General features: G+C 50.1%; 9 protein-coding genes across 14 annotated transcripts; 6 read left to right on the top strand and 3 right to left on the bottom strand.

The window, feature by feature from the left end:
• The first annotated feature begins 268 nt into the window (after positions 1–268).
• Positions 269–1,427, top strand: H257_14253 (hypothetical protein). Of its 3 annotated transcripts, XM_009842019.1 has the most exons (4): positions 269–526; positions 573–667; positions 708–830; positions 886–1,427. In XM_009842019.1, exons 1-4 carry the CDS (start codon positions 294–296, stop codon positions 1,395–1,397), a joined length of 963 nt encoding a protein of 320 aa, XP_009840321.1. In that variant the 5' UTR covers positions 269–293; the 3' UTR covers positions 1,398–1,427. The 3 variants fall into 3 exon arrangements, with proteins under 3 accessions (XP_009840321.1, XP_009840320.1, XP_009840322.1); XM_009842018.1 differs by lacking the exon at positions 573–667; XM_009842020.1 differs by having other exon boundaries at positions 573–830.
• Positions 1,428–1,480: 53 nt separating this feature from the next.
• Positions 1,481–2,136, bottom strand: H257_14252 (hypothetical protein; the record flags this gene model as incomplete). The annotated part of the gene is made up of 2 exons (XM_009842017.1): positions 1,481–1,961; positions 2,105–2,136. The coding sequence occupies 2 exons, from the start codon at positions 2,134–2,136 to the stop codon at positions 1,481–1,483; spliced, it is 513 nt and encodes a 170-aa protein (XP_009840319.1).
• A 2,188-nt stretch (positions 2,137–4,324) lies between these two features.
• Positions 4,325–5,502, top strand: H257_14251 (hypothetical protein). The gene is made up of 2 exons (XM_009842016.1): positions 4,325–5,319; positions 5,395–5,502. Exon 1 carries the CDS (start codon positions 4,391–4,393, stop codon positions 4,961–4,963), a length of 573 nt encoding a protein of 190 aa, XP_009840318.1. The 5' UTR covers positions 4,325–4,390; the 3' UTR covers positions 4,964–5,319; positions 5,395–5,502.
• Positions 5,503–5,588: 86 nt separating this feature from the next.
• H257_14250 (hypothetical protein) lies at positions 5,589–6,077 on the top strand. Its single transcript, XM_009842015.1, has 2 exons — positions 5,589–5,764; positions 5,817–6,077. Exons 1-2 carry the CDS (start codon positions 5,675–5,677, stop codon positions 6,051–6,053), a joined length of 327 nt encoding a protein of 108 aa, XP_009840317.1. The 5' UTR covers positions 5,589–5,674; the 3' UTR covers positions 6,054–6,077.
• Positions 6,078–6,196: 119 nt separating this feature from the next.
• On the bottom strand, positions 6,197–8,649 carry H257_14249. Of its 2 annotated transcripts, XM_009842014.1 has the most exons (4): positions 7,837–8,649; positions 7,135–7,278; positions 6,605–6,768; positions 6,197–6,539 (listed from the first exon to the last, which is right to left on the bottom strand). In XM_009842014.1, the coding sequence occupies exons 1-4, from the start codon at positions 8,630–8,632 to the stop codon at positions 6,258–6,260; spliced, it is 1,386 nt and encodes a 461-aa protein (XP_009840316.1). In that variant the 5' UTR covers positions 8,633–8,649; the 3' UTR covers positions 6,197–6,257. The 2 variants fall into 2 exon arrangements, with proteins under 2 accessions (XP_009840316.1, XP_009840315.1); XM_009842013.1 differs by having other exon boundaries at positions 6,197–6,768.
• Positions 8,650–8,854: 205 nt separating this feature from the next.
• H257_14248 (hypothetical protein) lies at positions 8,855–11,020 on the top strand (the record flags this gene model as incomplete). The annotated part of the gene is made up of 6 exons (XM_009842012.1): positions 8,855–9,342; positions 9,427–9,464; positions 9,533–9,705; positions 9,769–9,956; positions 10,026–10,126; positions 10,207–11,020. Coding segments are annotated over 6 exons (1,622 nt in total), but the record flags the coding sequence as incomplete, so codon positions are not given.
• A 626-nt stretch (positions 11,021–11,646) lies between these two features.
• Positions 11,647–13,001, top strand: H257_14247. 2 transcript variants are annotated; one of them, XM_009842011.1, is made up of 3 exons: positions 11,647–12,139; positions 12,256–12,517; positions 12,593–13,001. In XM_009842011.1, the coding sequence occupies exons 1-3, from the start codon at positions 11,747–11,749 to the stop codon at positions 12,859–12,861; spliced, it is 924 nt and encodes a 307-aa protein (XP_009840313.1). In that variant the 5' UTR covers positions 11,647–11,746; the 3' UTR covers positions 12,862–13,001. The 2 variants fall into 2 exon arrangements, with proteins under 2 accessions (XP_009840313.1, XP_009840312.1); XM_009842010.1 differs by having other exon boundaries at positions 12,256–13,001.
• A 1,156-nt stretch (positions 13,002–14,157) lies between these two features.
• Positions 14,158–16,376, bottom strand: H257_14246 (the record flags this gene model as incomplete). 2 transcript variants are annotated; one of them, XM_009842009.1, is made up of 9 exons in its annotated part: positions 14,158–14,487; positions 14,542–14,719; positions 14,779–14,843; positions 14,985–15,119; positions 15,168–15,335; positions 15,391–15,501; positions 15,596–15,782; positions 15,826–15,932; positions 15,996–16,376. In XM_009842009.1, 9 exons carry the CDS (start codon positions 16,374–16,376, stop codon positions 14,251–14,253), a joined length of 1,569 nt encoding a protein of 522 aa, XP_009840311.1. In that variant the 3' UTR covers positions 14,158–14,250. The 2 variants fall into 2 exon arrangements, with proteins under 2 accessions (XP_009840311.1, XP_009840310.1); XM_009842008.1 differs by having other exon boundaries at positions 14,542–14,843.
• Positions 16,377–16,780: 404 nt separating this feature from the next.
• H257_14245 (hypothetical protein) lies at positions 16,781–18,939 on the top strand. Its single transcript, XM_009842007.1, has 4 exons — positions 16,781–17,459; positions 17,515–17,897; positions 18,069–18,237; positions 18,289–18,939. Exons 1-4 carry the CDS (start codon positions 16,862–16,864, stop codon positions 18,750–18,752), a joined length of 1,614 nt encoding a protein of 537 aa, XP_009840309.1. The 5' UTR covers positions 16,781–16,861; the 3' UTR covers positions 18,753–18,939.
• The last annotated feature ends 3,661 nt before the right edge of the window (positions 18,940–22,600 follow it).

The raw sequence follows: 22,600 nt of genomic DNA, 5'->3' as shown, positions 1-22,600 counted from the left end.
GCTGGGTGAGAAGTGTACATTAAACTTTATGGTTAGGAAGGCTATCACATGATTATCCGACCAAGGATACCATGGACTCAGATTCACGTTATACGCAGACCGACACAATAGGGAGAGTCAATATAGAAACCAAACTGCTTTTCGTTCCAAAAAACTGATTATCAGATTTTGCTTTTCGTCACGAAAAGCAGAAGCAGAATTGAATTAGTTTGAGAACGCCAATCAGCAAGCAGATAGTTATAGCCAATCAAAGCGAGAACAATTGATGGCTGCTTGCAAAGTGGAAACGTGTCATGGAGAGGGGCAAGCGAGCCTCAACATCACGGCCCGAGCGTTTGGCCATGCTGGAGTTTCTGCGCATACCCGACAACTTCAATCTATTGACAGGGCAGGCAACAAAAGGTAATGATATGAGAGGAGGGCAGAAGCTGACACGAGCGCATGGACATGCGCGGCTGGCGGAGTACGTCAACGAAGTCCTTCGAGACACTGTGGGCCCTTGGACAACTCAGGACGCTCGATCCAGGTAATCAACCATGCACCCATACCACGTTGAAACCATTTCGACGCAGGTATAATGCCTACGTCAAGTCATATCGACGTGCAGTTCATTGGGGTGGGCCGAACAAGAGTGGCCGAGGATTGACCGACATAGACTTCAAAAAAAGTGAATAAATTGTAAATGTATTCGGCTTACGTGTTTGTAGATATCTTTACGATCGAAAGCAAGTTGGACGCCATTTGCCCATTGCAAAACGAGATGGATGCTCTGTTTGGGGAGCGCCAAAACTTTCGACCGTCGTACATTTTGGAAACAAGTAGTGACCAAGGTAAACATTGACATGCACCTTCCCAAAATATAATTACGTAAACAGAACTAAGTAGAGGAGGAAAGCAGGCATGCAGATTATTCTTCCGTCGACCTTGGCAGCGATGACGAAGACGCCAACCACGACCCGCATGATGCCGCGGACGACCCTGACACCGAGACCTACTGGGCCAGAAACGACGCTGACGATCCCGGTCGCGCCCCGGCCGACGACAACGATCCTGGTCGCGCCCCGGCCGACGACGACGACCCCGGTCACGCCCAGGCACAGCCATCAAAGAGCAGGTCAAAAGCAGTCCTTCCGCGCAAGTTTCCAACGGCAGAAAAGCGGCTGACCCCCCGCAAGGATTTCTCGGCAATCTACATGGACGTACAGAGTCAGGCGACCCAGCTGGAACGCGAGAAGTTTGAGTACATGAAGGCGAACGACAAGGACGCACGTTCAACGGCAGCTGCTCTCAACATACGGCAAGCGAGGGCGTCGCTTGTAGAAAAGCTAGTGGCATCAGGTGTAGTGGACCCGGAAACAATTCGCGAATTAGTTTCAATTGCATTTGAGCAAGATTAAACAAATAGATGTCATGAACGTTTTGTACAATCCCAATGGCATTCATTACTCGTCTAAACCTAGATATTTTAGCAGTTCAGAGTTCAGAGTTCAGACTTTATGTTCTCTCGCCAAATAAGACAGCCGTCAACTACATCAGACTTGCACTCCGTATTGGGTCGCACTTCTTCGACGAACAATGGCACCGTGTCTTCGCCGTTTCGGAGCCGATTTACCACATTGTGTAGGATACAACATGCCAATATCCAGTTGCAGACGGTCTTGACATCTGATGGTCGGCGGATGAAAACTGGTAGACATGACAGGCTTGACCAGCGACCCTTGAGGATACCATTGCCATGCTCGCACACAACCCGGAGACTTGCATGGCCTGTGTTGAACGCGTCGTTGCCACTGGCACTTGAGTAGGGCAGCCGATAGGGGGTGAGCATGCGCATGCCGAGGGGGAACCCAGAGTCACCGGCTTGGTACTGGTTGCTGCTGAAGTACTCGTCGGGTCGAAGGGCCGGAGAAGAGGTTCCCCATATAGTTGAGTCACCCCGCAATGACGTGACGGATTTGGCGCTTGTAGTCAAACGTCAAAAGAACATTCATAGAATATTCCTTCTTTCGACTGTAATATATTCACCATGCAATGCAGGTTTTCTGTATAATACAACATGTGTGCCATCGGTAGACAAAATGCAGTCACGAAATCCATATCGGACTGCATTGTAGTCGGCATGTTGGCTACGCTCATTGCGATTTGGTCAATTAATTTCAGAAGTGGTTAAAGAAAGAAGTGCACGAATAATACGATGTGTATATAGGTGAACTGTCCCTATCCCAATTCCTTTTGCTCGTGACACCATCCCAGCAGACGACCCGGTGCCGTTGTGGCCAAGTCGATGCAGAGCACATGCGAGCTGTACCCAGACCGGTCGCTGAGCTCGGTTGCTCGTTGGTTGAAAGAGATGACTTAGCTCAATCAACTGAACAATGTAGGCAAATGTAGTCTGACAAACACGAACCTCTTGAACAAAGTCACTAACAGCCATGAATGGAAGGATGGAAAGCTGTTCTAATGACCGTGGAATCGACTCACGCGCATACAAGTATCGTGAACAAAATATCATGTATCGCAGTCGAAGGAGCACATCAATTTCCTGCTTCATCGCATGTGACGCACAGGGATTGCATGTAGCAATTGTCCTTATCATGCTGCCCAAGTCAGAAATGACAGCCGCCCGCTCTGAGAGCTGTGGCATTTTCGCGAATGAAAGGCATTTATGCGGATACGGATGCTTGACCATTGTTGGACTGTACAAAACGAAGAATCCTATATTGACTCTCCTTTGATTTTCGCCTTGAACAATAAAATTACGCTGGAATAAAAATATGCTTTTCAAACCGCACGAAAAGCAGAATCAAAACGCAAAATCCTATATTGACTCTCCCTATTTTTTGTGTGTTCCTGTCCTACCTTCTTCGCCTCTGTTCCCAGGGTGGCTTTTGTAGTGACATGCCTTTGGCACTTTTTGGTCTCCGCGAATTTTTCGCTAACTAAGCCCTTTTTTGCCTTTGGCATTGCCTCTCTTTGAGAACTTCGTCTCGAAGGCCTTCAGCAGTCCGTTGCCCAGTGGGGTGGCTGTGAAGAAGGGGCACTTTAGCCGTTCTTGCTTTGGCCTTTTTCGCCGAGGTTCGGTCACTTACGGATAATATCCGGTCATCCGGAATTATCCGGTGTTCACTTTCTGTAGAAACCGGACTGTTTATGCCCAATCATAGGTCATGGGTTCTACGAAGACGTCTTGCGTTGGCTCACGAGAGATGTTTCGTAAATCAGTGGTATTTTTCTATACTTGACGCTGCACACAAAATCCAGCATAAAGGAAAATCGATACTTCTGCTTTACGAAACAAATATTTCGTGACTGCATTGACTAGAAAAACTTTATCACTTTGCAAAAGGTGATGGAGATGACTCTGCAGAGTATGGGAAGGAACGATTACAAGTTCCCTCATATGCGAAAGGTGCTTCCATTATGGACTTGACATTGTTCAATACGCAACAGTGCACGAGAATGCACTTGCATTCATGAATGACACTTATTTTTCCAAGGAGTAGTAATTAAAATATAATATAATGTCATTATATTTTTGTGTTGCAGCTGTAATCTCAAAGGACAATACAAACTTTAAGATATTTTTATGCCCTCAACTATACTTTCACAAAGCGACCTCTTTTCCCGGAACAGAGTACTGGAGTATCAAGATTAGGACTACTTGCTTGCGCCGGCGCATATATACAGGGTTGTTTGGTGTTGTTGTACGGTAGTATAAACAGAACTATACAGGAATACATATTGTACAGATAGCTTGCGAGGGATTAAACAGAGGCGAGCCCTTGTGAACAATCGATCAACGCCTGGCAGGAATATTTTGCAAATCTAGCCAATCAGCGCAATATATTCCAAACAGGAACACCCAAAAGCAAGAACGAATTGTTCGGAGACCACGCACATACCATACATGAAAAAGAATACAAGTACCAGTAAGTACTAACAGTAAATTTACTAGTGCAGTCACTTGTCTGCGGGGAAATTTTAACGCGGATGATGACACTGTACGTCCACCAAGTGATTATATTGCCGTCTGACAAGTGCTTACAATTCGTAGTGAGCCCTTACCTCAACAATAACCACACAAAATCACCAGCACATTAGCACAATTTAGCACATCAGCATGTTTCGCCATCTATGGTAAAGTCCGTCGTACTGTAAGCGTATACGAATTGTACATTCCGACAGAAACAAGTCGAAAATCCTACTGTAGTACTACAGTCGTATTTATATTTTACCCTTTGTTTTAATCACATACAAACACGAATACGATTTCACAGTTTTTAATGCACAAAACCGATGTCCAACACCCAAAGTCGGACTGGATATTGACGTGGACAGAGAGCCGTGACCACATGACGCCCATTTTTACATTCGCACCTTTCAACGCATCATGGCACCCTCCATGCCTCGCAGCATGCAAGCCACGTTGGACGTGGCGCTGACCGTTGGGGCTGCATTCACGTTCGCCACAGCGCTGGCCTTCATGGCGTGGTGCATGTTCGTCGCCCGCAATGCTCATCGGATACATCCAGAAGGCGGCATCATCGGCAAGACGATGCCCCTGTCTCCTCGCTCATGCAAAGACGTCGCAGGCGATGCTAGCTTGAGCCACGGCCACCATCAGCCCACATCCGTTCACGTCAAGTACACACGAGACACGCTGCCCATTGCACGGTCGTATGTCGTTTACACAATCGAGCTCATGTACCCCAGCCACTCGAAAGTCGTGCTGGAGAAGCGATACTCGGAGTTCGACCATCTCGCCATGGAGGTAAAGAAGCACGCGCGGGCCCTCCACGTGGACGTGCACGTGTCCCTGCCTCCCAAGACGCTGCTCTACAACTCGTCCGAATCGTTCCTCGAACATAGACGCCATGGCTTGCAAGAGTTTCTACGATACCTCACCCGCCATCCCGTGTTGTCCCATTTGGTGTGTGTCCGCGAGTTTTGCCGGCTCGACTAGATGGATTCATGTAGAAGAAATACAGTAGTTGTACAGTGAAATATATTTATGGCATGTTGTCCCTATTAAGAGTTGCATGATGCTCACACACACATATACTGTACAGTAGTATTTGCACCTTGAACGATCGATCTACTGTATGGATATGTGGGTATACCGGTATGTATTGAAGAGGTTGTCGCCTATGTGTGAAGGCCGAACGTGGCGGGCGGGCACCTCTACCAGTCATCGCCATGACAGCGATCGAGTGTGACCTTGGCTGCCACCTTCTCGGCTGCACTGGTTTCGTAGTAGATCGCCTCACCGAATGAGGTCATGCCGTCACCTCCACCACCGCCTATTGTACTCGTCGGAAGGTTGGTATCCCATCCTTGGCTCCACTTTCCAATGGCATCGCTACGACTACCATCTTCTGCATGGCCAATCTGTAGTTGTTGCGGAAGTGAGCCATCACAGCCGTTGGTTGTAGCTCGACGACATGTGGATGCATCCATACTTGGAGCATGGCCGCAGGAAAAAGCGTCAAAAGTCAATCAGCTCCACAACACTTGAAATTTGTATACACTGGTACTCACCACATGGACCTTGATAGAGGCACTTATCCAGATAACTTGATAGAAGAACAGTACGTATCATTCCAGGCGTCATTCCCATTTTTCTGCCACCTTAGCCTGCCGGCGCCACCTCCTTCCTCGACCAAGACATAGCATCATGACTGTCCTGACTGGCCCTGTGCGTGTGTTAACTGAACGCGTCATGTCCCGTGGCTTCGAACCGACGGTGTCGCGCATGATGGAGCGCGTACGTGTGTCCTACTTCTCGACCGCGCATCATGACAGTATTTGCTTTGTAGGTGAAGAACACGGTGCGTCGCCAACCCGGCCTCTTGTCCGTACAAACCCTCGCGGACGTTGAGGACCACCACAAGTACATTGTCTTGTCCGAGTGGAAGACCCGCCAGGACTACGAAAACTGGGAAAAGAGCGACGACTTCAAAACGTGCACGGCCAAAGTCAACGAGTGCTTGGACATGCCAGGGAAAAAGACAAGAATCTTTCAAACCCCCAAGGACGACATCTTCCTCCTCTAATATCAAACGCCGTGAGTCATCCCATCCTTGTTTGCCGATGCTGCTCGCACATGCTATGCATGGATGTGTCGCCTTCATTTCCTTTTCACACATCCCATTGTCTCCGAAATACCATCCCTTCGGGGTCGGTATATGCAACAGAATGGACACATATACATCTACATGTTGGGGTACTGTAGCATTGATCTGTATCGTCGTCATCTACTACTGGTCGGTGGAAGGCTTGATGAACTGCTTGATGCGGTCCACGGTCGAGCGCACCGTGTCGGCGAACGTGTGGCTCTTGCACGACGACTGGCCCGTCTCCCCGAGCCGCTGCTCTTCCGTCGCGAATTCCTCCATGAGTTCCTTCTGCCGATCCGACAGCGTGTCTGGCACGTGCACGTTGAGCGTCACGAGCTGGGACCCACGTCGCGACGAGTTGAGTTCCTTGATGCCCTTGCCGCGCATTTTCAGTGTCGTGCCTGGTTGCGTCCCTTTGGGAATCTATCTCGTCACCACCACATATCTCGTCATGAGTCGCGATGTCACGAATGTCGTCGTCATCGCACCGTCATCTCCACTTGGCCCGTCAGCGTCGGCACCACAACCGAGCCCCCGAGGACCGCCTGCGCGATCGAAATCGGCACTTCGCAGCGCACGTCTGACTTGTCGCGCTTGAAGAACGGATCCGGCGCTACCGACACGGCCACGTACAAATGGCCAGCTGGTCCACCTGTTTTCGATATATTATTGAAGGTCTTTACTGAATTTAAATGAAAAGTCTCATTTATTATTAAAAAAACACTCGATTTCTTTCGAAACCAATGCATTTCATGAATATATTTTTTAAAGTTGATACGTTTCGATATTCGAAGCAAGAATAGTCGACTAGTGTAAAGTAGTCGATATATTCGAAATCGCACACAATCGATGATCGACCAATCAAAACCCACAACACAAAGCAAGTAGCCAATCAAATGATCCACTCTTCAACTTCGTTTTTACATACAAAAGTCAATACAAAGAACGGATTCGCGTATAATTAGCACAAAAGTCAACCAAATTAAAGGTAAAAGAAAGATAATCTCGTCTCACGTACCCTTGCTGCCGGCTTCGCCTTGGTTGGCCAGGCGTAGGTTCATGCCGTTGTCGACGCCTTCGGGGATTTTGACTTCGACCGTCCGCGACTTTTTCACTTTGCCGCGGCCCCGACACGTGCCACATGGATTGTCAATTGTGAACCCTATATGTATCAATATTGAAATATATCGATATTACTCTTGATTTCGAAATATAGTATACTAACTATTCTTGGGGATATTTAAGCTTTCAGTCGAAATATTCAAACAACGCAACATTCGACCTGACACGGCTCTGGTGTAATGCATTCATGCTTTCAAGGGCTTATGAATCACGGAATAAATACTGACCATACAAACGCCAAGATCAAAACAGCAAACTATCGACGCATCATCCTTCTTTCTTCTATGATAGTTATATATCTCTATGTTTTGCAATGGGATGTATATACTATAATTCTACTATATACTTCCCATCACAACCACATATACGTATCTATAGTATAAACTTTCCATCACAACAGACAGATAAATATAAATATAGATATATCATGCAATATATACTATATACTATATAAAAAATAGTACATATTTCCCATCACAAAACATTGGAAGTAGTCATATATATACATACACAAAGGGGTCGTCCCACATCAAAGTTACATTGGCACATGGAGATGATGTAAATGATGTGTTGGAAGGAAGTGTAGTTGGTTGGTTACCTTCGCCTCGGCATCGACGACAAGGCTGTTCGACCGCAAAGAAGCCTTGCTGTAGGATTTCCACACCGCTGCCGTTGCAAAATTTGCATTTCTTCGGGGTGGTCCCGGGCTTGGCGCCGCTGCCGCCGCACGGATCGCACGTGACGTCCGTGTACACGTTCAGGTCGCGCGTGGTGCCGTTCACAGCCTCCATGAACGAGATGTTCACGTTAACCTGGACGTCGGCGCCGCGCTCGGGGCGGGGACGGTTGTTGCCACCGCGCCCACGGCCGCCCTGGTGACCAAACATGGACGAAAAGATGTCTTCAAAGCCATGAAAGTCACCATCGCCGCCACCGCCGCCCATGCCGTTGGGATCGACGCCGGCATGTCCGAACGTGTCGTACTTTTGACGCTTCTCTTCGTCCCCGAGGATCTCCCACGCTTCCGTGGCCTCGGCAAACTTCTTGGCCGCGTCCGGGTCCTCCTTGTTCGTGTCGGGGTGAAACTTCTTCGCCATCTCGTAGTACTTCTTCTTGATGTCGTTCTTTGACGCGTCATTCTTCACACCCAGCACCTGGTAATAGTCGCGCTTCGACGCGTCCAGCCGCGACGAACTGTGGAACGGGCGGCGGTGGGATGACGCATTATCCGAGTGGTACGCACGATACTGATGCGGTGGCTTCACCGGGCTAGTGGCCCACGTCGACGAGACAGAGACCTGCATGGTGGTGGTCATGGGATGGTGAATGGAAATGAACGAGCGAGGAATGCGAGCCGCGGCGGCGGCGCGGCGCGCCATTTGTCGTTGAATCATTGTCAAGTGGACTTCTGGTCTTCATTGGTTGGAAATTGCGCACTTTATTGAGTATATTCCCCGTAGGTACGCATAGTATTGATCCATTTAAGTTCGAAGGCACCGAATTTCGAGAAAACGTTTACCGGATATAATATCCGGATTCGTTGAGACATGAAAATGCCGGATAGATCAATGATCCGGATAACTCACACGGTATCCAGTACCCACCACCACAATACACAATGAGCGACGCGGAGGATAGTCCATGCCGCGTGTGCGGGAAGAATGATCAAGAAGAGCTCCTGGTGTTATGCGATGGTTGCGACGCGCCATTCCATACGTTCTGCCACCACGGATGCATCTGTTGTCAGCAGAAGCCCCGCAACAACTTTGGCAAGTCGTTCCCGGTACCGGACGGCGACTGGTTTTGCAAGCTATGTGCGGGACACATACCTGAATTGAAGCCCAAGCAAGCGCCGCTGTCAAGCGTGTTTGCCTGGGGAGACAACGCGGACGGACAGTTGGGACTCGGCACGGACACGGAAGTCGTGGCGGCGCCAACTGCTGTCCCAGACCTCGCAGGGATTTCCGTGCGAGACATTGCAGTGGGCGAGAGCTCGACCATTGTGTTGTCGAACGAAGGCAACGTGTACACGTCTGGCACAGGCACGTCAGGTCAACTGGGACACCAAGACATCGTGCATGAAAAGCTGACGCGCTTCCGCAAGGTACGTCATACACACCATGCAACTTCGTCGAACTATGCACATGGCACACATATCTCAACATGATGTGTCCATGTCCTCGACTAGGTAGAAGGCCTGGATAAGCGACCCGCCGCGGAAGGCAGGTATGCACCAATGACATCTCCATGTTGCACCTCCCTCGTCCATTGATCCCTTCCATGTGACTTGTTAGACTGGATCGCGTCCTTTCCGGGCGGGAATTCTCGGTCTTGTTGTCGCAAAACGGTCATATCTATACCTGGGGAAACGGCGAAGCGGGGCAATTGGGGCACCAAGAAAACAAACTGAAAAAAACGCCGAAAAAAATTTCGGCGTTGCGCGAGCAAGAGCTGCCAGTTGTATTGGGTACATCTTTTTTTTCGATATTTTTTTTCGTTTTGGCGCGCGAATACTAGGTATATTTTGTAGCGGCGGCGGGCGGCGACTTTATCGTGATGACGTCTGGTGTGGCGAAGGAAGACGACTACTTCCATCGAGCGCTGCCGGGTGTCCTCATGACGGTGGGCGCGAACACCCAAGGGCAGCTTGGAGACGCGTCGTTGAAGAACCAGTGGGTCCCGCAGCTCCTCAATGCGAAGGGACCTGCGACCACCTCGGTGCGTCCCACTCGGTTCCGTGTAGAGAAGCCTGCATGTGTGTGACAATGTTCGTCTTCTTCGTTGCAGGTGGATGGATGCACGGAGGAAGACCCGTCGTCATGTCTTCTGGGCCGCGATATCCGCGCCGTTGCCGCGGGAGCCGCGCATGTGGTCGCAGTGGTGACTGGGTACATGAAATAGAATATGTTATCCGGAAAACAAATCCGGATAAACGTTTGACGGTTTCAATTTTTTTTCAATGTTGTAGCACGGCTGGCGCGTGGTCGTGGGGTATGGGAGAAGCGGGTCAGCTGGGCCACCCCAAGCCGCCGGTCCCCGCAAGCGCCTCCAAGTTCTTCCGTCCGACCTTCCGCGTCCTCCGCCCGCGGTTCATCCAGGCGCTCCGCGACGTCCACGTCACCCATGTGGCGTGCGGTTCGGCGCACACGCTCTTCCTCACCAAAGAGCTGCGTGTGTTTGGCTGCGGAAGCAACAGCCACGGTCAATTGTTGGGCGAAGCGCCGAAGGATGCAGACGAGGTAGCCATCGTGGAAGAACCAAAGGATCTCGAGTGGACACCGCCGTCTGGGTCGGTCCGACAGATTGGCGCGGGGGAGCATCACTCTATCGCGCTCACGACCGATGGCGCAGTGTTTACATGGGGTCGTAACGACAAAGGACAACTGGGACATACTAGTAGTGGCGACGCCAACAGTGCCCGCGTTCCCACCCAAGTTCCCGGTCTGCCCAGCATCGAAACCATCTTCACGGCGTATAACGCGACGTTTGCAGTCGAGTTTGCCCAGGCGGTGGCGCTCCCCAAGGTCGACAAAGCAGCAGCAACGAAGAAGACCAAGGGCAACGCGGTCAAGGCGCCACCTGCCAAACGATCTAAAAAGTAGCCAGGACCTGCCTCCTGATTGGACAGTCGGACGTGTACGGTCGCACGAGGTTGTCGTCATTGATATCTGTAGAACGTATCTTTCGGCTTGGTTGTTGTTCCTTTGTAACTTCAATATGCCCATAAAATGGTGAAATATCGACTCGAAATTCACAATATATCGCTCAAATATTTGGTTACGTCAAAGAAACTTAGTACAGTTCTACCTACTACTCTATTCCATACTTCTATTTAACTTATTTTTTGTAAGCAACTGTAATTTTAATACATACTTACTGTAGTTTGTATACCCATCACATAGAAATACAGTATAATAAAATAGGTCCAAAATAATCAGGATGAAAACCCAGCAACTTGGTTGCCTTGTCGACGCCTTTGTAGGAACGACGAGTTCGCACATTTTCAAGCCATGCCAACACTGTGGCGACCTTACTGGAGGTCAAGGTAGAAAGTAGTATTACTAGTCCGACAGATATCGTGCACGAGTAGAAAGTAGTATTACTAGTCCGACAGGTATTCGTGCACGAGTAGTACTTGTAAAGGGTGCTCTATTTCGAGCGAATATCTCACCTTTCCACAGGGTGCACCTATGAGGCCAGTCTCAAACTGGCTCGTCGCGCGTTCCGTAGCTGCGACGTCCATCGAGCGAGTGCGCCGCCATCCTTCCTTGCCTACATACAACAAATAACTTGGCTCCGTATATGATAATGCGCTGGCGGGGGTACCCTATCGCTTCCTTGTCATTGCCTTGAACAATATCTCGCGTTTTGAAGTGCAATGTGACAGACCACCCAACTTCAAGCGTTACGAGCTTCAATTGGGCCAATCGAATGCCGTCTGGCGTTGAAGATGAGGCAGGGGGACACACGCAATCCTGGTCGACGAACGGCAGACACCAACGAGACCCATGCACGAGTCGCCGGCCGACGCGACGTGGGGGTACTACGACCTCCATTCCACACCCACAGCGTCGCCGTACATGTCTGCGAGGCGCCACTCCCGCCACGAGTCCCCGTCGTCGTCGTTCAAGCAGCACACCCGCGGTAGTCTGTGCTCGCCCCTGCCGCCGCCTCTCCGCACGATCCGCCGCGTGACGTGTCTGCATCAACTGGGCGGTCGATCTCCGAACGAGTCGTTGACGAACTTGGACACGAGCTCAGGAAGCGGCGCGCCGACGTCTTCGACGATGATGATGGTGCCGCCACTTCCCAAACACTCCCCGACGATCCACAAATGGATCAGTCTGCCGCCGCCACCCCCTCCTCCTCCTCCTCCTACCATACACCAATATACACCACAGGTAAGCTTATCGATAGATTCGTAGGATAGCTTGGGCTGTCCATCCATCCCGCAGAACTGTCGCTGCCGTATTTGTGCTGGATTCTGCCATATCTCACGACGCGAACTTCTTCGTAGGTGGAAAGCTCAGTGTATATGCGACACCGTCCTCCAAGTGCGATGGACGGGTCGCCAACGCCGTTGCTGCTGATGGCCAAGATAGGAATCCTGCGACAGAGTCACCGCACCGTCGTCGTGTCGTTGCAGCATCAACATCTGACGTGGCACGCTGTGGACGCGTCCTTTCGGCCTGTACACGGGTGTGTCAAGCACGACCTCGTCCTGACTCCCGGTACCACCTCCGTCCAAGCAGCCAAGAAACACTGGGCCATCACCACCAGTAAGTAGGACACTTTGGCCTATGTACTCGTTCAAGGTAATGGATGATCATGATCCCTGTGTGTGATATCGGTAGAAAACACGTGCGTTCGATTTGACTGCCCTAGCGCCGGAGCATGCGCGGCCTGGGTGCGCACTCTCTTCCGCGTTCTTGATGGACATAGTTCAGCCAGTCCAGTGGACACACATGCATCCTTCCTTGGACCTACTAGTAGCATCATGCCATCAACATCGTCATCGCTCTTGGCGTGGGTGACCACATCCACAGCGCCCATCCGCATCACCACCTCTGTCATCACCCCGCCTCGACGAAGACCCTTGGACGATGACCAACACGACAGCTAACGAAGTACCCGTTTATATCACTGATCTTTCTTTAGTTGGTTAATGATCAACTAACTACGGTAACCGAGACGGGGATTGGAGTTCGTCGTCGGTACTTGTTTATTACTCCGTACTAGTACACCTTTTTGCAGTTAAGTTGGACGAATGCCCGATATATTTGGCCGTGCGCCCGATATATTTGGTGGTGTACCCAATATAATTGGCCATGTGCCCGTTTAATTTGGCACACGGATGTCGTGTGCCCGATATATTTGGCGATGTGCCCGATATAATTAGCCGGGGGCCAAAGAATTGGCAATCTGCCCGATGAATTGTGTCATGTGCCTGATGAAAATGGAAATCACGCAATAAAAAGTCAATTCAATATAGAAATGGTCGTCAATCGACACATGACGCATCGTTGCTGTAACGTCACATACCAACGCCCATGTTGCCCATGGCCTCCGCGCGTCCATCGAGGGTGCGTTCCTTGAGGTAAATCGAAAAATGAGCTCTGCGCGCGACAGATTCAAATTTTGGACGGAGTTGAAGTATGGACGAATCGTTGTTGTAAACTATACTTTATTCAAGTATAAATTTCGAATGATCTTGCCTTCGCGCGTTTTCCTCCGAACTTCAACCACATGATGTTTCCACCAAAACTCATTTGCACTCCATGGAGTATAATTCTTTGAGTTATTCCATTTTCATCAGGCACACGACACAATTCTTCGGGCAGATGGCCAATTACTTGGGCACACGGCTAATTATATCGGGCACATCGCCAAATATATCGGGCGCACGACATCCGTGTGCCAAATTAAACGGGAACATGGCCAATTATATTGGGTACACCACCAAATATATCGGGCGCACGGCCATATATATCAGGGCATTCGTCCAACTTAACTGCAAAAAGGTGTAGTACGTAGTACTATTACACTACAATTCGACGAGACTACAATTACAACAAATGTACGTTTCACCTAAACGAGAATATATGGATCGACATTATTATTGAGATTTCGTTTGAGATGTATTGTCGATTTGAAACAAATTTGGGGAGGGTGCAATCGAATCGCGCCGACCAAACAACCGATCCACAATCGATCTGATTGGTTGAATTTCATTGAGAAGGTTTTGATTGGCTAATAATTTTGAGCTCATCTAAGGTAGCCAATCAAATCGATTTAAATTCCAACGAGAAACCACTCACTCGAAAGCACAATAGTAATCTTGTTTCAGCGTGTGAATACAGTAGAATGAATCATCCCATCTATTAATATCATTGAACACGCCCTTCTAATTCCAGGTACAGTAGTAGTAGAAGAGGACCATCATCCCAGTTACAATAGTTACTACTAACGTTACTATTATACTATTCTACAGTAAGACTACTTACTCCCTCAGCTATACACTAGAATGGGTGGTGTTGTCGTCATCATGAGCTGCTGCAGTCGCCGCTTCTTGGGCAGTGATCTTTTTCAGGTGGGCCTTGCGTTTGACCTTGTGCATCTTTTCTTCAAACGAGAACCCGCACTTTCGATCGAGCAGCGGAATGTGCTTAAGACCTTTGCCGGCTGCAGGTAGCCGGGGCAGAATCTCACCAAACGGCACGTCCGCATCGTACGCCAGCAACGCCGCCATCTACTCGTTAATGCTATCGTTAGTTGCACAGGTAGTGGGTAAGCAACACCGCACATGATTGGCTGTTTGAGGCGTTTGGCGGCGCTGTAGTTCGACGATGGCGCGGTGGGGGTGCACCGGCAAACGTTTAAGCGCGTCCAGTTGGTTTCGCAGCAATGCGGCGCGCAAGTTGGCGGCTTCCCATTGGTTCTCCACGTCATGGTACACTCGGTTCACGGCCCCAGGCATGTACCTACCATGTATATATATATATATTTATCCAGATTTATATAGATATAGTATGATTCGTACCGCAACTCAATCGTGTTGAACGCACACTCGTGGAGCACGAGCGGCAAGTCTGGGGCCATTTCGTACTGTCGTGTCGTCGGGACGAAAACATATATCAGCACCCAATGTATGAAACACGCACCCAAATCGAATGTAGAATGCGCACCCCATCCATAACAAGGCGCACCCCGTTGTCAAAACAAGCACCCAAAAAGGGAAATTCGCACCTGGGGTTTGCGAGGACACGCACCAATGTCGAGCAACGTCGTGACAATTTCGGGGGCTTCGTGGCCCTTGCCGACCAAAAACAGGATCGCCGCCATGCACCGCACTTGGTGCCATAGAAACGCGCGACCTTGCACCTGCATACAAACTCTAGTATTATGACGTGGCACGACGACAAAAGGTACCTCAAAGTAGCACAGGTCGTAGTACGGGTCAACCGACGACACTTGACTCGTGTGAAGTACTCGAAAAGACAGAATTTCTCGCTCAAAGTTGGTCACGGTCGGGTCCATGCGGCAAAAGTTGCGGTAATCATGTTGGCCCTCCAGCAGGCGCGCCGCCGTGGCCATCGCCTGACCAACGATGACGTAATCACATGATGACGTGATCAGGAAAAGGCAGGCTTACGGCAAGGTCGAGGGTCCGGCGATGGAAAAAGTACCGATACGTCCGTCCTTGACACTGAAATCGCGCACTCCACTCGGGCGGCGCCGGCGCCCACGCATACACTCGAATGTCCTACCACATATACAATATATATATATATATAGCAAGGATCCAAATATATATATATATATATATTACAATACATTTCATGAAATGTAGTACATACATGCGGTAAGGCTGAGTTGAGACATGTGGGATAATCCAATTCGACCAGCGTTTTGATGGTTCCGTCGGGCAGTTGCACGCGAAAAGTGTCGCCGGCTTGGATGTCGTCGATGGACTTGCCATCCAAGAGGGTGCCGTCGGCAGGAACGTTGGAGCGAAGCATGAGCCCGATGACTTGGCTCAACGCGCTAGGTCAAAGTGTCAGGATGAGCATGAAGAGACGAAGGATACCTCACGCCGGCGTCCGTGCGGCCGCAGCGGGAGTACCCGCATGTGGAGAAGTTCTCGACGAGTCGGGCGGTGGTCAGTGCATCGATAATGTAGCGCTCAATGGTCTCCTACATGGTCTTAAGCATATCGTGGTGGAATGGATTGTGGCGAGAAGGGCAGGTACTACCTACCTCCATGTGATCTTGCCGAGCAAACCCAGCGTACTTTTCACCCATGTACGAAAACTTGAGAGCGACGTGTCGAGTGCGATACCGTGAAAAGTCGAACGGTTTGTGCGCCTTCTTGTCCGCCTTGTGCTTCTTCTTGGCCGGCTCACCTGACCCGCGCACGATGGGCGTTGACGTAGTGGATGGAGTATGGATGGTGCGTGCGATGGCGTCCATATCGTCCATGGACGAAGGGTGATCATGGCGGTATCGTCGCAGGATTTCCAGAAGGTTGTCCTTGGAGAACGACTCGTACGCCACCGCCGTCGTCGCCGTCGTCGTCGGCGCTGCCATTCGCTTGATGTCTGGAATTGAATGGGCGCCCGTGATTGGTGGACATTCCATCACCGTAAATTAGTGTGTTGGTAGAGAATTTAGCATCTTCGAGCAAAACAAATGTCAAAATTCCCCCAAAAAGTGTACGAATTTTAGGAGATAATTTATTTCCCCGACTATATACGTGACATCTCGTTCCTGTACAACGACCGTGTACCAAGGTCCTAACGATACCAGTAGTTAATGGATAGATATCCTCCTTATGTTGTCATATACTAGTACTCGTACAGTATATCAGCGTCCACTGCATGATCAAGGTCGTTCAGCCCTACCAGTATGACGAAATATAACTATAAATTGAGAAAAATTCAAGTTATGCATTTGTAGAGTTTGTTTCAATTGTCGAAATTCGATTTTCAGAGGTACAGGTATCTATTTTATTATATTTCTCCGTTTGTACATGCCATTTGTATGCCGAATTTACAAAATACGAGAAAAAACATTTGTCCTGGAAGAGGAAGTCAAGTTGAATTGCAATCGCTATCTTCGTCGCGATGCGGCAAAGCAGCACTGCCGCGTCGTCCTTTGGCGGCAACCTCTCGCGAAGCTCGACGTCCTTCTCGCGCCACATCCTCCGTGTGCAACTGCACAAAGCCACGGACTTGGCGGCTGGTGATTTCTCGCTTCTTGGCCGCCGCTCCAGCGATCCGTACGTGGTGTTCACTGTCGGGAAGGAGAAGTACAAGAGCGCGGTGATCTCCAAGACCCTCGCCCCCGTGTGGTCGGACGACGCGGTCTTTGAATTCCACGTCACGGATGGCGACTTGTTCACAAAGGTGTTGGACGTGCAGGTGTTCGACCAGGACAACCGGAGCGACGACCTGCTTGGCACGCTGGCGTTGCCGCTCGCTCAATTCGCGACGCCGCTTCCATTTTCGTCCTCGGCGAGTCCTCATGCAAAGTCGTACTCGATGCAGGTGCCGGCTGCGTTCGCCAAGCAAAAGGTGACGAGCCAGATCTTCCTGACCATCCACTTGATGGCCGACGGCGACCCCGTCGACAACCCGCGACTGTTCATTCCACGTCAATTCAAAGTCACTCTCCACAAAGCCACGGACCTCCCCGCGGCTGATTACGCGCTCTTTGGTAAAGGTATCATACTACTCCTTCTCCCACCCCTTTTCTTCTTGCCCATGGAAATACCTAGGCAAGAGCGACCCGTACGTTGTGTTTGCGATCGGCTCCCAGCGGTTCAAGAGCGATACCATCTCAAAGTGCTTGGACCCTGTGTGGACATCTGCGCCGACGTACGAGTTCGACTTGACACAGGACGACTTGTTCACCCAAGTGCTGGACATTCAAGTGTTCGACTCAGACCACGGACTGAGCGCCGACGACCTCATCGGGACGCTGTCCATTCCCCTAGCACAGTTCGATGTCGTGGATGCCGCGCCGCCACGTATGCGGCCGTACCTGCTCAACGTCCCCGACCAGTACCACAAGCAGAACGTGCATGCGCAGCTCTTCCTCACGCTGGACATGGCTCCCCTTCCATTTTCTGTCGACGAAACGATCGTCGAATCCGTAACCGTACGTGCCTTTCTTTTTTTCCACTTTTTTTCTTCTTTTTTTTTGTATTTGTTCACAGTCAGTGGAACCGAAAAAAAAAAGTGAGCTGTGTTTTTTTTCTTACGTTTTTGTTTTTCACGTTGGAACTTTCGTTTTGTTGCAATCGCAACATGTTGATCGGTGGAAGGGTAGAAGGGAGCAGTGCCGCCCGATTTGGAGGCGTTGATGGAGGCGATGCAAGCAGAGATCGCCGCGCTCAAGCTGTCGAGTCAAGGGATGGTGCAGAAGATGGAGGCTGATATTACACCGACCATCACCGTAGCCTCCTCGTCATCGGATGCACCATCGCAACCTGAACCAGGTACCTTGGATGGGAAGTGTAGTGTAGGGATATGAATGACGTGCACAGTAGAAACGGAGGGAGATGGGAAGAAGCGAGCGCTCGTGAACGAGCTCCACGGGTTACTCAAGATCCCTCCGATCAAGACATTCACCAAGCTGCAAGTGGCGTCCACGTCGGACGGCGCCGCGTTGCAGTGGCAGAACGAAGTCAAGCACCTCAAGACCCAGCTGGAGCAGCAGAAGCGTTTGAACGAGATGCTGGCGGCACAGGACAGTAGTAGTAGATCTGACAAGGACGAAGTCGAACGACTTAAGCACGAAGTCGCCGTGCATAAGGCCACCTTGCAGGCCGTGATGGAGGAACAGATGCTTCGCGACGAGCAGACCCAGAAGGAGCTCAAGATTCTCAAGAGCATCTCGGCCGTCAAGCGCACCTCGTCCGGCGTCACCTCGCCGCCGAGCAGTCCCCGCGCAAAGTCGACATCCGACGGGCGGAAAGACGACGATAGCGAGGATGAGTCATTGTGGCTGTAATCAGGCCTGGGAAACCCATATTAAAGTAGTAGGGAAATCATTTCCCCTTTTTCCCCTATAGGATATTCAAGGAGGAAAAGCCCTGGAAAAAAAGTAGGGTACAGGGCCTTATTCATAATATTTTTCCCTAAGTATAAAATAAAGGTCCGTCACATGAAAGGCGGCTTCTCCACCGTCTGGGCCATGCCATGGATCCATCAAGCTCAGGTAAGCAGAGTGCAGTCAGCTGGGAGCTGAAAAACAGAACTTGTAGGGACTGTCAGCAGCCAGTTTTATGGTGCGTTGACGGTGCATCCTTGTAGTAGAATTCGAAAATCGCGAATAATGGGGTGACAAAAGATTAAAAAGGGCATTATCCAATCAAAACGCTCCCCAACTCGTTCCAAAATCCATTTTTCAAAATGGCATTTCATCCAGTCGAGAGCACTCATTCTCGTAGTACAATCTCATGTCCAGATTGACCAGTTCTTTTGGCTCAGTTGGGAGCGCGTCTACTTTTAGATCACTTTACACCTGATCTAAGTAGGACAAGAACACACCGATGGTCGCTGGTTCAGTCCCAGGTTTCCTCAGGTCCTTGGCATCGACACCAGGAAGCCTAGTTGGCGTCGAGAAGCCAATCAATTGCTACAAAGGCAGTTTTTAACCTACCCGCCCAAAACTAATGCAAATGGGTATACAAAGACTAAGCTTAAAATGGTGCACCTTAAATTGGACCGCTTGTTTTATGATGTTTGTGATGTGAATGATAATGAATTATAACAGGAATCATATCGTATTCACAACTCCCGAGTAGGCCTGGATTTTGGCTTCATGTAACATATTCTAGAATTATAATCTGATACCTTCGAGTCGAGTTACATGCCTTCCACGGCAGCGTCTCGGAAAAAGTGTCCTTAAATTGGACTTTGACGTTAACGATCTTTGTACGACCCACAGAGCACTGGCAATTTCTTCCTTCTGTAGCAGTATATTCGTCTAACGAGCGAATCTATTTACACCAGAGTAAACGAAGGGGATGCATCCGCGTCCTTCTTGGCCGAGGTCAGTTTCAACAATCGTGCAACCAAACGCAAAACGCGCTTGACCAGGGTATTTCATCTTGAGGTAGGTGCTTGTTGGCGCGTATTCGCCGTTGTCAAGGTCAATGTGACCGTTGATATCCGTTTGCTTCCGCCCAACCCAAGCTGGCCAACCTTGACTTCCTTGTGCGTTTCGTCCCACACCACGATTTGTGGTAGCACACAAATTTTCGAAGTCCATACTCGAAGGGACCGGCCCATGCTACGGCGACCAGGACCACATCCCAAGACGAATGCCAAGCTTCCTTGCCCATGCAAGTCTTGCTTTCGCCCATGGCGAATCCACGTCTGTGCTGCCTTGCTTTGAAGCGGCCATACAGGTGACTTGCGGAGCCAGCCGAAGGTACGCACTGTAAACTGCGGATCGAACAATATGCGCTTTTGCCCCCTGAGCGCGATATTGATTCATCTTGTGCGTGGTTTGAGTAACATTCCACCCCGTTTCCATGCAATCAGGAATGAGCACCCGTCCGATGCACGTGGCTATTGTATGCCTCTCCTCGACGACTGCATGTGATGAACTGCGACAGAGCACGGTGTACTGGTTGACGCATGTTTTCTTTGAAGCCAAAGTGGAGCATGATGTCATGGATGGTCCCGCGGTGGTTAACGTTATTCCATTCATGCTGAGGTGGTGATCTGAGGACGTCGACGTAATGGACTACCCAAGCAACACGACGTTGTACAATATGAACAGGCTGCTCTTGTTGTTGTTGTTTGACTTCTTGTAGTTGGTTGACAGCGAGGAGTAGATCATCGGCATCTGTTGGATTAGCTGATCCTTGGGCTGGATCGCTGGATACGATGGGTGATGATTGAGGAAGGGAACAACTGATGGGATGGCATTGAGGTCGCTTCGCCCTCGCGTACTTGACGCTCTGCTTGAGGCCAGTGCCCCATCGTCGCTGTGGCTTTTCAAATACGACCAAGAAAGTGCAGAATTCCGCCAACACTTTTAAAGATCAACAAGATAATTACTCCCAACTTTGACCGGCGTTTCCGACGCTGCGGTGAGAACACCACTGCGAGTGACCGAGAAGACACTTGGTGGGAACCGTGAAATATCCACTTTGGTTGGCTGGGATGTGGAATAATGATCGCAGTGGGTAGAGTGGTAGTAATATTACGTTATGTACCAGCTTTTTTTGAAATTATAGGTGATATTTTATAATTGACTTTCGTAAAAAATCATTATTGTACGTGACCTACGCAGCAAAATATGTCGCAAAAGCGCTCTGCACTATCTCCTCGGTCCATAGAACGAATCTGGCGCTCCAATATAGCTTATGTGGTATGTCGTATCTCCGACATGGAACCATTCGTGTTCAATTGCGTTCACTGAGTCAGAGTCCTTTGATATTGAGACCCAAAAATTATTACAGGCCGCAGTCCATACTGCAGATTGTGCATGTGTAACGTAACATGAGGGAAAGGCGCGATGCGATGCAGGTCAGCGATTCCTCAATGCATACTGCACAATGGGTCACGAAACTCTTCATTCCGCATAACAACAACCAATACTATCTGTCAAGAAGGGGCACTTTGGCCGTTCTTGCTTTGGCCTTTTTCGCCGAGGTTCGGTCACTTACGGATACTATCCGGTCATCCGGAATTATCCGGTGTTCTGACTGTTTTTGCCCAATCATAGGTCAGCTAAACAATCCGTTAATGATCACTTTTGGTTTTGTCCTCGACCACACCAGTGTTCTTCGTCGTCGTTCTTTCTCAGTGCTACCCCCTACATCGTCCCTCTTGACAGGTTATGAGCCTCCTCCCTTCCTCTGTGCAGCCCTTCGTGGGCACCCCACTCGACGACCTCCGGCCTCTGGCCTACACCTTGTGGAAGACGGACTTCTTGTCCCAAGCGACCTCCCGTGACCTTGCTGAGTTCTACTCTACGCTGGACTATGTCCCTCAAGGCAATCGCATCGATGCGCTCAACATCAGCAAGATGTACCTCGAACTCGATCTAGTCGAACACTCCGAGATCTATGTTGTCGACCCGACTCTGTCGGAGACCGATCGTGATGTGCGTCTTGCGGAAATCAAGGCGCACACGACCGCCATCCAACGTGAGGTCATTGCCCGCGAGGCGACCAAGCAACTTGCGAATCAACGCTCTGCGGCGCACACCTTCTTGGTCTCAGCCATTTCTACCAACCTCCGGCGCCTCTATCAGGCCACTACGTGTCCGTTCAAGCTCTTTGAGCACATTAAAACTCGTTTCGAGTCGAACCCCATGGACAACAACCCCTCGGTCATTGCCAGCTATCTACGCACTCTCAAGTTCACCGATGAGAGTTGCATTGACACACTCTCCGTGGAGCTTATTGACTTGGTCAAGCGCTACCGTGTGTCTATGACGCCGCCGTCGTTCAATCCTCTGGATCCATCGGCGATCTCGTCCGTCGACTACCACAACCATATCTGGAATTACTACACTCTGTGTGCGATGTCCGACACCTTTATTGGTGACAAGGAATCACAACCATATCTGGAATTACTACACGCTGTGTGCGATGTCCGACACCTTTATTGGTGACAAGGAATTGTGGGAAGTCATGACCAACTCTGTGGCCACCGCGCGCGCCGCCAACCAGTCCGTTGTCGTTGCTGACGTTTGGGCCTCTCTTCGGCGTATTATTACGAACCGCCTGCAACGAGCTTCTGCTCTGGGTGACAACGGCTCTGCCGCTACCCTCCAAACGCGAACCCAGCTTGCAGCTGTCACGCATGCCGTTGCGGCTCCTGCGCCACCACCTCAAG

This window comes from Aphanomyces astaci, assembly GCF_000520075.1.
Source record: "Aphanomyces astaci strain APO3 unplaced genomic scaffold supercont1.55, whole genome shotgun sequence".
Taxonomy (NCBI): Eukaryota; Oomycota; class Saprolegniomycetes; order Saprolegniales; family Verrucalvaceae; genus Aphanomyces; species Aphanomyces astaci.
This window is presented reverse-complemented; position numbering and strand designations above follow the sequence as displayed.

Bases quoted from the DNA above. Each gene is read 5' to 3' on its own strand.
- H257_14247 (XM_009842011.1), top strand. From the start codon at position 11,747: ATGCACGAGTCGCCGGCCGACGCGACGTGGGGGTACTACGACCTCCAT. The intron at 12,140-12,255 runs GTAAGCTTATCG...ACTTCTTCGTAG, and splicing joins TACACCAATATACACCACAG to GTGGAAAGCTCAGTGTATAT. The intron at 12,518-12,592 runs GTAAGTAGGACA...TGATATCGGTAG, and splicing joins ACACTGGGCCATCACCACCA to AAAACACGTGCGTTCGATTT.
- H257_14250 (XM_009842015.1), top strand. From the start codon at position 5,675: ATGACTGTCCTGACTGGCCCTGTGCGTGTGTTAACTGAACGCGTCATG. The intron at 5,765-5,816 runs GTACGTGTGTCC...TTTGCTTTGTAG, and splicing joins TGTCGCGCATGATGGAGCGC to GTGAAGAACACGGTGCGTCG.
- H257_14245 (XM_009842007.1), top strand. From the start codon at position 16,862: ATGCGGCAAAGCAGCACTGCCGCGTCGTCCTTTGGCGGCAACCTCTCG. The intron at 17,460-17,514 runs GTATCATACTAC...GGAAATACCTAG, and splicing joins TTACGCGCTCTTTGGTAAAG to GCAAGAGCGACCCGTACGTT. The intron at 18,238-18,288 runs GTACCTTGGATG...CGTGCACAGTAG, and splicing joins ACCATCGCAACCTGAACCAG to AAACGGAGGGAGATGGGAAG.
- H257_14253 (XM_009842019.1), top strand. From the start codon at position 294: ATGGAGAGGGGCAAGCGAGCCTCAACATCACGGCCCGAGCGTTTGGCC. The intron at 668-707 runs GTGAATAAATTG...ACGTGTTTGTAG, and splicing joins CGACATAGACTTCAAAAAAA to ATATCTTTACGATCGAAAGC. The intron at 831-885 runs GTAAACATTGAC...AGAACTAAGTAG, and splicing joins GGAAACAAGTAGTGACCAAG to AGGAGGAAAGCAGGCATGCA.
- H257_14251 (XM_009842016.1), top strand. From the start codon at position 4,391: ATGGCACCCTCCATGCCTCGCAGCATGCAAGCCACGTTGGACGTGGCG.
- H257_14249 (XM_009842014.1), bottom strand. From the start codon at position 8,632: ATGATTCAACGACAAATGGCGCGCCGCGCCGCCGCCGCGGCTCGCATT. The intron at 6,769-7,134 runs GTACGTGAGACG...TATCGAAAACAG, and splicing joins AGGCGAAGCCGGCAGCAAGG to GTGGACCAGCTGGCCATTTG. The intron at 6,540-6,604 runs GTGCGATGACGA...GTGACGAGATAG, and splicing joins CGGGCCAAGTGGAGATGACG to ATTCCCAAAGGGACGCAACC.